This window comes from Chiloscyllium plagiosum, unplaced genomic scaffold, assembly GCF_037043375.1.
Source record: "Chiloscyllium plagiosum isolate Xiang-an unplaced genomic scaffold, Cpla_swu_hap1 HiC_scaffold_11, whole genome shotgun sequence".
In the NCBI taxonomy this organism is placed as follows: domain Eukaryota; kingdom Metazoa; phylum Chordata; class Chondrichthyes; order Orectolobiformes; family Hemiscylliidae; genus Chiloscyllium; species Chiloscyllium plagiosum.
Genome location: NW_028270149.1, coordinates 3,237,665 through 3,251,661, shown reverse-complemented (window position 1 = coordinate 3,251,661; position 13,997 = coordinate 3,237,665). Strand labels below are relative to the sequence as shown.

The 13,997-nt window shown below is 45.3% G+C and overlaps 1 protein-coding gene across 1 annotated transcript; it reads left to right on the top strand.

Annotated features, from left to right (window-relative positions):
* The first annotated feature begins 8,559 nt into the window (after positions 1 to 8,559).
* Positions 8,560 to 13,140, top strand: LOC122557443 (uncharacterized). The gene is made up of 2 exons (XM_043705202.2): positions 8,560 to 11,033; positions 11,870 to 13,140. Exons 1-2 carry the CDS (start codon positions 10,124 to 10,126, stop codon positions 12,805 to 12,807), a joined length of 1,848 nt encoding a protein of 615 aa, XP_043561137.2. The 5' UTR covers positions 8,560 to 10,123; the 3' UTR covers positions 12,808 to 13,140.
* Positions 13,141 to 13,997: the final 857 nt, after the last annotated feature.

Genomic DNA, 13,997 nt, shown 5'->3' with positions numbered 1-13,997 from the left:
CTACCAAAAGGAGGGAGACCAGAAATGAACACAATATTCCAAAAGTGACCTAACCAATGTCCTATACAGCTGCAACATGACCTTGCAACTCCAATACTCAATGTTCTGTCCAATAAAGGAAAGCATACCAAACGCCTTCTCCACTATCCTATCTACCTGTTACTCCACTTTCAAAGAACTATGAATCTGCGCTCCAAGGTCTCTTTGTTCAGCAACACTCCCTAGGACCTTACCATTAAATGTATAAGTCCTGCCCTGATTTGCCTTTCCAAAATGCAGCACCTCACATCCATCTAAATTAAACTCCATCTGCCACTCCTCAGCCCATTGGCCCAACTGAACAACATGACATTGTCTTCTGAGGTAACCTTCTTCATTATCTACTACACCTCCAATTCTGGTGTCATCTGCAAACTTGCTAACTATATGTCTTATGTTCACATCCAAATCATTTATATAAATGACAAAAAGCAGTGGACCCAGCACTGATCTTTATGGTACACCACTGGTCACAGGCCTCCAGTCTGAAAAGCAACCCTCCACCACTACCCTCTGTCTTCTACCTTTGAGCCAGTTGTACTCTGAGATAACCTTCTTCACAATCCACTACACCTCCAATTTTGGTGTCATCTATAGACTTACTAACTATACCTCCTATGTTCACATCCAAATCATTTATGTAAATGACAAAAAGTAGAGGACCAAGCACCGATCCTTGTGGTACTTCACTGGCGGTCACAGGCTGCCAGTCTGAAAAACAACCCTCCACCATCACCCTATGTCTTCAACCCTCAAGCCAGGTCTCCAGATGGCTAGTTCTCTCTGTATTCCATGTGATCTAACCTTGCTAACCATTAGTCTTCCATGGGGAACCTTGTCGAATGCCTTACTGAATTCCATAGAGATCACGACCACCACTCTGCCCTCATCATTACTTCTTCAAAAAACTCAACCAAGTTTGTGAGACATGATTTCCCACGCACAAAACCATGTTGACTATCCCGAATCAGTCCTTGCCTTTCCAAATACATGCACATCCTGTCCATTAGGATTCCCTCCAACAACTTGCCTACAACCAATCAGGCTCACCGATTTATAGTTCCCTGGCTTTTCCTTATCACCTTTCTTAAATAGTGGCACACATTAACCAACCTCCAGTTTTCTGGCACCTCAACTGTGACTATTGATGATACAAATATCTCAGCAAGAGGCCCAGCATTAGCATTCACTTCTCTAACTTACCATCGAGTTGTAAGGTATACCTGATCAGGTCCTGGGGATTTATCCACTTTTAGGACATCCAGCACTTCCTCCTCTGTAATCTGGATATTTTGCAAGATGTCACCATCTATTTCCCCACATTCTATATCTTCCATGTCCTTCTCCACAGTAAACACTAATGCAAAATACTCATTGAGAATCCCCCCATCTCCTGCAGCTCCACACAAAAGACGCCTTGCCGATCTTGGAGGGGCACGATTCTGTCCCTAGTTACCCTTTTATCCTTAATATATTTATAAAATCCCTTTGGATTCTCCTTAACCCTGTTTGCCAAAGCTATCTCATGCCGCGTTTTTGACCTCCTGATTTCCCTCTTAAGTATACTCCTCCTGCCTTCATACTCTTCTAAGGATTCAGTCGATCTCTACTGTGTATACCTGACATATGCTTCCTTCTTTTTCCTAGCCAAAAGCTCAATTTCTCTAGTCATCCAGCATTCTTTAGACCTAACAGCCTTGCCTTTCACCCTAATAGGAATATGCTGTCTCTGGACTCTCATTATCTTGTTTTTGAAGGCTTCCCATTTTCCAACTATCCAACTGCGAACATTATCCCCCCAATCAACTTCTGAAAGTTCTTGCCTTATACCTCCAATTTAGAACTTCAACTTTTAGATCCGGTCTATCCTTTTCCATCACTATTTTAAAATTAATAAAATTATGGCCCCTGGCCCCAAAGTGCTCCCCCATTGACACCTCAGTCACCTGCCCTGCCTTATTTACCAACAGTAGGTTAAGTTTTGGACCTTCTCTCGTAGGTACATCCACATATTGAATCAGAAAATTTTCTTAACAAATTCCTCTCCATCTGAACCCTTAATGCTATGGCAGTCCCAGTCTATGTTTGAAAGGTTAAAACCCCTCCCGTAACCACCCTATTAGTCTTAGATAACTGAGATCTCCTTTCTCAATTTCCCACTGACTATTGAGGGGGTCTATAATGCAATCCCAAAAAGGTGATCATCCCTTTCCTATTTCTCAGTCCCACCCAAATACCTTCCCTGGATGTATTCCCAGGAATATCCTCCCTAAGTACAGCTTAATGCTATCCCTTATCAAAATCACCAGTCCTCCTTTCTATCCTTGTTATAGCATTTGTATTCTGGAACATTAAGCTGCCAGTTCTATCCATCCCTGAACAACGTCTCTGTAATCGCTATGATATCCCAGTACTGTGTTCCTGACCATGCGCTGAGTTCATCTGCCTCCCCTGTTAGGCCTCTTGCATTGAAGTAAATGCAGTCTAACATATCAGTCCTACCTTGTTCTCTGCTTTTGTTGTCAAAGTCTTAACAGTGCAATTACTGAAGCGCATTGTGAGTAGCACAAACTGACATTGCTGTACTATAAGGAAGTCTTGTTTGACAATCTTGAGTTGACAAATGTCTTAGAGCTCTTTGAAGATGTAATTGGTAGGTTTGGTACAAGGGGACCCGTACTTATTTTTCCAAAAGGCATTTCATAAAATTTAATTTAATAAAATGTCACACAGAAGTTTATTACATAAGACAAAAGCTCGCAGACTTGGAGGTAACATATGTGGGCATATATAAAGGAATTGTCCAAGGACTGGAAGCAGTGGGTGTGGTCAGTGGGCATTTCAAATTGGCATGCTGTGACTGGTGGATGCCTGAAAGAATCAGTGCTGAACATTCAACTATTACCAACCTAAATTACTGACTCAGTTGAAGGTATAGGCCCTCTTGGGGCATAGTGGTAGTGTCCCTTCCCATGAACCGAGAGGGCTGGGTTCAAGCCCCACCTGCTCCAGAGGTGTATAATAATTATTATATTAGATTCCCTACAGCATGAAAACAGGCTCTTTGGCCCAACAAGTCCACGCCGACCCTCCAAACAGTAACCCACTGAGATCCATTTCCCTCTGACTAATGCACCTAGCACTATGGACAATTTAAAATGGCCAATTCTCCTGACCTGCACATCTTTGTGACTGTGGGAGGAAACTGGAGCACCCAGAGGAAATCCACGCAGACATGGGGAGAATGTGCAAATACCACACAGACATTCCCCTTAGGCTGAAATTGAACCTGGGACCCTGGTGCTGTGAGGCAGCAGCGCTAACCACTGAGCCACTGCGTTGCTCTAAATGTCTCTGAACAGGTTGATTAGGGAAAGAAAATTGATGAAAGTACAAAATAAGGCATTCATGATTGCTGATGATACAAAGGTAGGTGGAAAGGTAAGTTATGGCGGGGATTCAGAGTGACTGCAAGAGACACAGTGAATGTGGAGTGAATATTAACAAACTGGTAGTTGGAGGATTATGAGTAGAAATGTAAAGTTATTCACTTTGGTTGTAAGAGTAAAAAAGCAGAATTCTTTTAAATTGTGAAACTCATGTAAGGCGTAGGAAGATCGGAGAAGGGATATACTATGCAGCCTATCAAAATTGCTCCTCCATTTATTACAATTAAGGATAATCTTGGGCTTCAACTCTACTTTTCTGCATACTCATAAAAGGCACACAGAAAGTCAGCATGTTATTGCAATTGTGCTAAGGAAGGCAAATGCCATGTTGACCTTTATTGCAATGGGTTTGGAACACAGGAATACAGAAGTCTTGCTAAAATTATGCAGGATTTTGCCGAGACCACACCTGAAGTGTTGTGTGGAGTAGAGGTCCCCAAATGTTTGAAAGAATGTACTTGCCTTGGAGATGAATGTGGTGAAGCTTCAACAAGAGGGATGTGGGGCTGTGCTTTAATGAGAAGCTGAGTAAACTGAGTCCACATCCTCTGGAGTCTGGAAGAGTGAGAGGTGATCTGATTGAAACTCACTATGTTCTAAAGGTACTTGACACGGTATATGCTGAGAGATTGCTTCCACTGACTGGGTAACCTACAATGCCAGGGGTGGAGTCTTAGGATAAGTGGCTGAACATTTAGGACTGAGAGGAGAATACACTTCACTCCAATGACTCTGAATATTTGGAATTCTCTACTTTAGGGGATTGTAGATGCTCCATCCTTAAGGCCAGGACAGACAGATTTTTGATCCTTGGGAATTAAGGGATCTGGGAAGTGTGCAGAAAAGTTGAGTTGATGCCCAAGATCACCCTTAATTGCAATAACTAGAGGAGCAATTTTGACAGGTTGCATAGTCTATCCCTTCTCCTATCTTCCTAGCTCTCCACAAGCCAAACTAACGGCAGGGAAAGTTCAGTAAAAAGCCACTTATCTCGATTAAGACAATGAATGGACTGTACCCGAAACCTGGGCCACCCCTACATGTAATGTGTAACATGGAAGTATGATTCACCAGGTTTGAAATAAGCTTAGCTCTATATAAGACAGACAGTGAGCAGCCATTTTTTTGTTGTGTGGAGACAATGAAAGAAGCATCTGGAAACAGTCAGTGCTTCTCAACAGGGAACCAGGAGGATGGTAACCAATCCTGCGTGCGGAACCAGGCTACCAAGACCACAACCTGCAGGATTATAACAGAAAAACAAAAGCACCCTTTATTTAATCAAGGATCTGTTCTGTCCAGTTCCCCTATGGAAAGTATTCAAGTGCAGAAGCCACCACAGCTGCTGAATTCTGATTTCACATTTTAATCCCTTCACTTCAGAATGGAAGTCTTCAAACCAATAGCAAGCCTGCAACAATCATAGGGATTGATCTTGCTTTCATCTTTATAAGTATTTTTGACCATAAACTTACTTTATAAGTTTATAGCTAATTGTATGTTGGTTAAATCTCTGTAGCTAACTGCATGTTAATTCATAACTTTATCAGTTTTACACTCTAATAAATTCCTACAATACTTACATATTAAAATAATTATTTTACCTTGTTTGAAACCTAAAGCTGCTGATAATCTTTAAATTGAAAGATGGAAAAATTCAAAGAGGGCTACAAATGTGCTTTACAAATTTGTGAGGTGCTGGAAAAGCACAGCAAGTCAGACAGCATCCAAGAAGCAGGAGAATCAATGTTTCGGGCATAAGCCCTTCATCAGAATTCGTTCCTGATGAAGGGCTTATGCCTGAAATGTCGAATCACCTGCTCCCCGGATGCTGCCTGACCTGCTGTGCTTTTCCAGCACCACACTCTTGACTCTGATCTCCAGCATTGGCAGTCCTCACTTTCTCCTATACAAATTTGTGGACCACTCTGAGGACAGGTATGATGGAGTCAAGACAGTGTGTTACTGGATGTGTGTTCATGATATGTGTGTGTCAGTGGATATGTAGCATCACAGAACAGTTACATCTCTGTCATATCTGTGATAGTTCACTGAAGGAGCAATTCACTTTGTGCCAATCCCATGTTCCCTCTGTAACGTAGCACATTCCTCGTTTAAAGAAAATAATTCAAATTCCACCTGAATGCCCCAGCTAACTCCAACACATTCTCAGGCAGTGCACTTCAGACCTTAATCACATGTTCAAAAGATTTTCCTTGTGTCATCGTTGTATGTTTTACTAATATTTTCAATCTGCACCCTTACGTTCATAAAGCTTTCACTAAATGGGGACAGTTTCTCCATATCTACTCTGTAATATGTGATATCTAGAACTGGACTGAGCACTCCAATTGATGCTGAGCCATTGCTTTATGTTGGTTTATCATAATCTCCTTGAAAAGATAGATGCAAAGTACTAATTTAGCAGAGTCACAAAGTCAGAGAGATGTACAGAACAGAAATAGAGCCTTTGGTCCAACTTGTCCATGCTAACCAGATATCCTAAATTCATCTAGTTCCATTTGCCAGCATTTGGCCCATATCCCTCTAAACCCTTCCGATTCATATACTCACCAAGATGCCTTTTAAATGTTATAATTGCACCAGCCTCCACCACTTTCTCTGGCAGTTCATTCTATATGCACACGACTCTCTGCATCAAAACATTGCCCCTCAGATCCCTTTTAAATTTTTTCCTCTCACTTTAAACCTATGCCCTCATGTTTTGGACACCCCCGAAACACACACACACACACACACTGGGAAAAAGACCTTGTCTCTTTGCCCTATCCATGCCCCATATTATTGTGTATACTGCCTCAGCCTCTAATGCTCCAGGGAAAATAACACAGTTTATTCAGCTTCCCCCTATAGCTCAAACCATCCAACGCTGACAACATCATTTTAAATCTTTTCTGAACTCTTTCAAATTTCACAACAGTTTTCCCATAGCAGAGAGACTAAAACCTCAACCAATCTCCATGACACTAAGAATAAATCCAGTTTTTGGTCTCTAACCTGTTTCTTTCCTCCATTTACCACCAATTTATTACTTTTATGTTTACAGAAGACTTTGAAATTTGCTTTTATGTTCACTGCTAGTCTCTTCTCATACTCTCTCCTTTCCTTTCATTTTCTTTTTCAAGAAGTTTGATGAGAAAAAGGCAGTAGATGTTTCCATATGGACTTTACTAAAGCACTTAGCAAGACCCCTCATGGTAGACTGATGCAGAACATTAAGTCACATGGATCCACGGTGAGTTGGTAAATTGGATACAAAAATTGGCTTGGTGATAGAAGACAGAGGGTAGTTGTGGAGGGGTGTTTCTCTGACTGGAGTTCTGTGATGTGATACTCTGCAAGGATCAATACAGGGAACACTGTCCTTTATAATATGTATATACAAATAATATGGCTAAAAATGTAGATGGTCTGATTAGTAAGTTTGCAGCCTACATGAAAATTGGTGGAACTGTGGATAGTGGGGAAGGCTGTAAAAGGATACAGGTGACTATAGATCAGTTCCAAAGTTGGGCAGATAATTGGGCAGATGGTGAATAATCTGGACAAACGTGTGGTGAGGTATTTTCAGAGTTCAAATGCAAGAGGGAAAAAACAAAGTAAATGGCAGCACCCTTGGAGCATTGATATACAGAGGGTTCTTGGAGTGCAAATCCATAGCTCCCTTAAGGTGGCAATACAAATGGATAAGGTGGTAAAGAAACTTACAGCATACTGGCCTTCATTGGTCAGGGCACTGAGTATAAAAGTTAACAAATTATGTTGCAAATTTATAAAACTTTAATTGGAATATATTTGGAGCATTCATCAGGAAGGGCTTATGCTCGAAACATCTATTCTCCTGTTCCTCAGATGCTGCCTGACCTGCTGTGCTTTTCCAGCACCACGTTCTCAACCATATTCTGATATGTCTGTATAATCTTACACCCGAATATGGGGATGATGAGGGAGGGCATTGCTGGTGTAGTGAGTAATGGGCTAGTAATCCAAAAACCCAGACTAATGCTCCGGGGACATGGTATTGTAGGATCGAATCCCAACACATGAGATGATGGAATTTGAATCAATGAAAATCTGGAATTAAGCTGGTCTCGTCATGACCATGAAACCACTGTCAAATATTATTTTAAAAAAACACTGGCGTCACCAGTATCCTTTTGAAAAGGAAATCTGCTATCTTCATATGATCTGGCCTACATGTGACTCCAGACCCTCAGCAATGTAGTTAACTCTTAACTGTCCTCTGGAACTGTTCTAGCAAGTCAATCAATTCAAGCAGCAATTAGGGATGGATGTTGAAACAATCATCAATGCCCACATTCCATGAATGAATTCAAAAAGCAAAACTTCAGTGCAAATTTGTTCCTCTACAACAGTGTTTTGCAGACTGTTTCACACTGTGATTCTAGGGCTGTGGGGGAATGAGTTGGGGTGCAGGGATGGCTGAGGAGAGAACTGGAGGAATTGATTTCAGGCTACACGTTTTAAAAATTGAAAGTGCTTATGGTCTCTCTGGGATTTTAATGGCAGTAATGAGGCATCAAAGCTTACCCAGTTAGAACATACTCACCATTAAAAAGTTGCTATGAGCTACTTTCCCTCCAACCTCAAGGTATGCTGCAGCTATTCAGTGAACTCCTTCACCCTGGCACCAGGGAAGCAGCACTACCCTGGATTCATGTTCGCAACGACAGAACCATCTGTCTACTCCTCCATCAAATCTTCCATCACTATTCCCCGTTGAGGTGACCCAATCATATCCTATGAGCGTGAGATCCCCTTAACAAACCACCTTTTAGCTCAGCATTCAGCCCTGAATACTGCCTCAGGAGTCAGATGCATTCGGGCGAAGCCTGCACGATATGATACTCCTTGACTGCCTGTGGTCTTCCATTTCCTTGCTCCTTGCATAATCTTCAGCAGTGGGCTGGCCACATCCATAAATGAGCTTTACAACAAAGCTCTCAGAGCTGCAGCTCGAATCTGAAACCCAGAGCTCGAGCTACTGCAGATGATGACATTAAGAAGTAAATGCTCCACTCTGGGTCTCAGAGTTCATCCTCCCTGTCTGCCCAAACATTCACAAGCCGAGAACCAGCCTATTGTGTCATATAAAGACCCATGGAAGAAACTCACAACCCTGAGTAGATGCCACCCATAATTTGAGAGACCACTGAAGATAATATGTGACTGGATGTAAGTGCCATTGGATTTGCCTGACTGTGTGCTCTGGTGGTTTCTGGATCGGTGGGTTGTTATGTGAGTGGGTTGAAAGTTAGCAGGAACGTATAGTATGGAGATAGGGCTGCGTGTTCAGAATGGGATTGCCGAATAAAAGGGACGGTATTTTCTCTGTGATATTTGGAATGAGTTTGTTCCGATAGTGCCTGTTTACTGCCACACAGGTCGCGTCTTTATTTTGTGTGTGTATTAAACAATGACGTAAGCGCATTGACAGTATTGTGTGAATATGTTAAGTGACTGACTGATCACCACAGTAAGCAAATTGCAAAACATAACTTATGGTATATCAATCTAGGTTCCCCTCGAGCGTTCGGTTTGCCCAGTACTGCTATCAGCTGGGATTGTGGTAGGTAGTGAACCGGTCTAAGTTAGTATGTCCTAGTGACTGTATCTATTAGTGTCGTAGTGTGTGTACCTTAATGTGTTAGTGAGTGTATATATGAGTGTGTTAGTGAGTGTGCGGCAGTAGTTGTGTTAGTCAGTGTGTTAGTGAGTGTAGGTTTTAAAATGTTACTGAGTGTATGTTAACATATTTAAGTTCTGTGTAAATTCTTCTGGTGATATTTATTGACATTGTCTGGAGAGGCTTGAGGGTAAATAACTTTATTTTGTGCTTGATCTAAAAACAAAACAATATCAGAGAAACATAGAAAGGTGGTAATGAGCGGAAGGAAAATGTTTGGATGATTAAAAGGTTGATTATTGAACTGTCATATCATCTGCGGCTGGAGCCGCCAGTATATCCATTCCGCCCAAAGTTCCATTTTATCTTTCAGATTTGAAAACATTTCCAACCATTTAGAGTGGGATTGACACAGTGTGTCCAAATGGAATAGAGTCTGTTCTTGGGAGACTCTGGGAGGCTGCAGAAGTGGGGCGAATGATTCCCAAGGATTTTGATAGAATCCCTCGTGTTTTGGGGCACATTCCGTCTGTTGTGACGATATGCCGCAGACCGTGTAAGCTCCGGTTTCAAGGGAGCCAGGCCGGCCCCGGTTTGCTCAGAGCTCTCTGTCTCTCTCTCTCTGCTAGTACATGTCAGATTTGAGTCAGGAGTCACGCTGCGAGCGCATGCGTATCGCGGGAGCCAACTCTCTCCGCCTCGATCTTTTTTAAAAAAAACCCTCCAATCCCTCTCGCCGCTCACTTTAAAACAGCACAACTTCCCGCTGCGCTTTTATACCAGGAGCCTGGTCTGTTTTGATCCCTTTGTGCTACAAAGATTAAGGCAATGATTCAGGGCAGCAGGATAAGATATGGGGCAGACAGGTTGTTCCAAATCCAGCTTTTTCCAGTCCCAGGTTTTAGGGAACGGTTTTGATGGAGCGTGCCGCTGGTAGGAGCCTCCCAGCTCTGAGTCCCAGCAGAACATGATGGCAATGTCAAGGTTCACTGGCTATTCTCTCCCAGATGTTTACCCCAGGGAGGGGGGTGCCGAGCACAGCGTGACAGCGTCCCCTCTGCACTTGGGCCATTCAGTAAAGCTCAGTCCCTCTGCCAGTCTGTCCTCAGAGTACCCCGGGAGTGCAGTGCCGCCCTGTGTCACTTACCCAGCCCCCTATGGCCCCTATCCGGGGCTCGGGGCTCCAGCGTTAGGGGGTAGCAGGGAGTTGTTGGGAAGGCGGGATTTCCCAGCGGCTCCGCACTGCTCCGGCCCGCCTCGGCACAGCGTCTTCCTCCCGGCCACAAGAGGTTACCACTCCCGCAGCGGGCACCGGGACAGTGGCGGGGCCGAGCAGAGGTTCCGGGGCACCTTGGCCACACGGACTGGCAGTGAGCAGATGCCCCTGGGGATAGCAGGGGGACTCCTAAGCCCCTCACGGTACTGTCACCAGGTGACAGCGCCCGGGGCTGATCACTATCTCACCTCCCTCCTTCAAACTTACAGCCCGATTCACCTGAACCCCGCCTCCGGGTGCACCCACGGCAGCACCGGGCCGTTTTGTAAATACCTGAAAGAAGCCATCAAGCAGGAGCTGGTGTGTAAGTGGGTTAACCAGGGAGCAGCAGCCAGGAATAGCTGCCCCACAACCTTTAGCGAGCTGCAAGAGTTAGTCTCCCACTTGACAGTGGAACATCTTGGGGGCAGCGAGCAGTTACCTTATGTCTGTTTGTGGGAGAACTGCCCCAGGGAGGGCAAGGCTTTCAAAGCGAAGTACAAGCTGGTGAACCACCTGCGGGTCCACACCGGCGAGAAACCATTCCCTTGCCCCTTCGCCGGCTGCGGGAAGCTGTTTGCCCGATCGGAGAATCTGAAGATCCACAAGCGGACCCACACAGGTCAGTCTGCTCGGTGTCAGCTCTCGGGGTATCTGTTAACTTCCCTCCTTCTTTAACTTTCTCTCTGCGGTTCTAACCGAACCGTGTGTTGTGTCATTTTAAGTGGAATGGTTCCAGACTGGGGCCCATGTCACTGGCGGGGCATGTCGAGATTAATTCACGCTCTCAATCACCCCACAGAATAGAAAATCCCAATGTCAACAACTGCCTGCATCCCCTGACTTCTAAACTAGACTTTTTTTCTCTCTCCGGTTTGACACTTGGGCGTGTGGATTGCGGGTTTGTTTTGTGAAAATCTCGCTGGAACTGAGCCAATTCCCTGCCCCGGGTTTGCTGTGACCCGGTTTAAGCATGTGCCTCCTCTCCCCACTTTTAAAAAATTTTCTGACTCTCAAAGGTTGTCATAAAAATACATTTGATAAGGGAGACCGGAGAATCGGCGTTTCCATTGTGTCCCCCCCGTTTCTGTCAGTCCTACCCCGAAAACACCGTAAATCAGAACGGCCAGAGCGGCGGATCTGTGTCGGAAATATTGGTGGGCTGCACTGTAATTTGCTGCGATCCATTTAGCACGGAGACGCGGGCAAGGCAGCCACAATTTTGAAACTGAGATGTGAGTCCCCCGTTTCTCAGCTCGGGCTGAGGACTGGCGGAAAATTCCTGTTTGAATCTATTCGCGATCCCATTTATCACAGTGGCGTGTTTAGAGGGTGGATTCTGGTCCAATATTCCGATCTGGATTGACTCCTTCCTGTGTGTCGGTGTGCATACAGTCGGGGGTGGTGGGTGTCCTCTGTCCCAAACGAATCATTTCAGGCTGTTTCTGTTTCCCCCAGGGGAGAAGCCGTTCAGGTGTGAGTTCCAGGGATGTGACAGGAGTTTCGCCAACAGCAGCGATCGGAAGAAACATTCCCACGTGCACACAAGTGACAAGCCGTATCGCTGTAAAGTTACAGACTGTGACAAATCTTACACTCACCCAAGTTCGCTTCGCAAACACATGAAACTGCATTGCAAGGCAAGTCTGCCCACGGCGTGCGGAGGGTCATATTCGGACACAGAGAGGGAGTCCCGAACGCTGTCCCGAACAGGGGCACAGGCTAGCTCCCTGCACTGCTCCCGCCCCGGGGACATGGCTCGCCCGGCGTCTCCCGGCAAATTATCTCCATCAGCCGGGACTGGGTTTGAGGACAGCGCCGGTCAGCCCGCCACCGACACAAGGCCTGGCGTTTGTCTAGCGCCGGTACGCCCAGACAGAGCCCGGGAGAGGGTTGCTCAGGTACCAGCAGCACCAGCCCAATCTGCCAACCCCTGTGCCAACGGGACAGACACTACCTTCATCAAACCGCCCCCCGGTATAGCCCGATGTATCAGCAGCGGCCAGCTAACCCCAGCTCAGGCTGACCCGGCAGTGGAGCCCCTGGCTTTAGTCTCAAGCTGCCTGCACAGCGCTAACTGGCCGGAGACTGCACTGAATTCACCGCTTTCGCCTCGCTCTGATTTCACGGTGAACTCCATGCCAACCATCCGAGCCGCTGCATCTCCCTCACAGCGACCTGAAGGCAGGGCCAGTGCACCCCGGCTCGGGGCTAGTCGGCGGGCCGGCCTCGAGGGGCAGGCTCCAGCCGGGCCCCTCCTTAACGCCTGGTACACCTGTCAGCGGAGGAACAGCAGCAGCAACTTCACCGGGACACCGGGCCACGCGTGTGCTGCTGCTGCTGCTGCTGAGCAGACCGAGCTGGCTGTCACACTGCTCAAGTACACAGAGAGCTGACCAGATCCATCATGAGCTCCAACAACAGACTGCAGCGGCACTGCACTCGGACAGAACACTCGGGCAATACAATTACAGCGAAAGTTCCGAGCTTGCAAGATTTACCGAGTTTCTCCAGTGCACAGTTTCACGTCAGAAATTCCGAATTGCGGCGAAGTGACATTATGAGTTTACATTTGGAAACAAGGGCACTCTGACAATGTAGCGATGTAAATGTGTAACTACCTGAGAACAGCGTGGTGTATGTCCTCGGCTGGATTGGAGCAAAGATCAATTATTTCTTAATTTCCGTCAACTGTATAAACTCGTGTGGAATAATAAATGTGCTGGGAGAATTCATTCGAAGTGATTGTTTAAATATTGCTATAATGTGTGTTCAGCTCTGTTCCAGGCCAGCGATTGAAAGAATCACCTTAACAGGGTTTTTCGGTGTTTCCCCCCACCCCCACCCTGACCGCCTCACCCTTGATTACTGCCTCCCGCTACAGGAGGAACCACTGCAGTGATTTTTTTTAACCCCCTGTACCTGACCCGTTCATATTAACATGGTTTACCTGATCTCTCTCTCTCTCTCACACACACACAAACACAGATAGAGAGAGAGAGAGACACACACAGACACACACACACACACACACATTGTGCCATCTAACCCAAAGCTGCTCAAGGTATCAATCCTTTTACATTGAGACAGTGGATTCTATTTAGTAAGTTATATCATGCGCGCCTTTGTTGTTATTGTGGCCTTAGTTATGTGACAATGGAATGCACGTGTCCTCCAGATAGCGAAGAGATGCAACAATATTTTAAAATCCAAAGGAGGTTTCTGATGAAGCTACTAGAACGTTCTGAAATTTAAACAACGAATCCACTCTGAAAGGAAGGTTGGACAGTGACCGAGTCAACAGATGAGAATTGAAGTAGGTTTTTAATCATGTATTCAACCTGAAAAAAATGTAGATGTTACGAACGAGTAATATTAATCAAGTGAATGGATTTTTAAGAATTAAATGTCTTAGAAATTAAGCAAACAGCGTGAACTTGGGACTGTAATGGTGCCCTCCCCTTGGGATAGGAGTCCCTGTTTAATTCCTACCTGCTCCAGAGATATGTCAAACCAAGTCTAATCTGTAACAAAACAGAAATTGCTGGAAAAACTCAGCAGGTCTGGCAGCGTCTGTGGAAAGAAA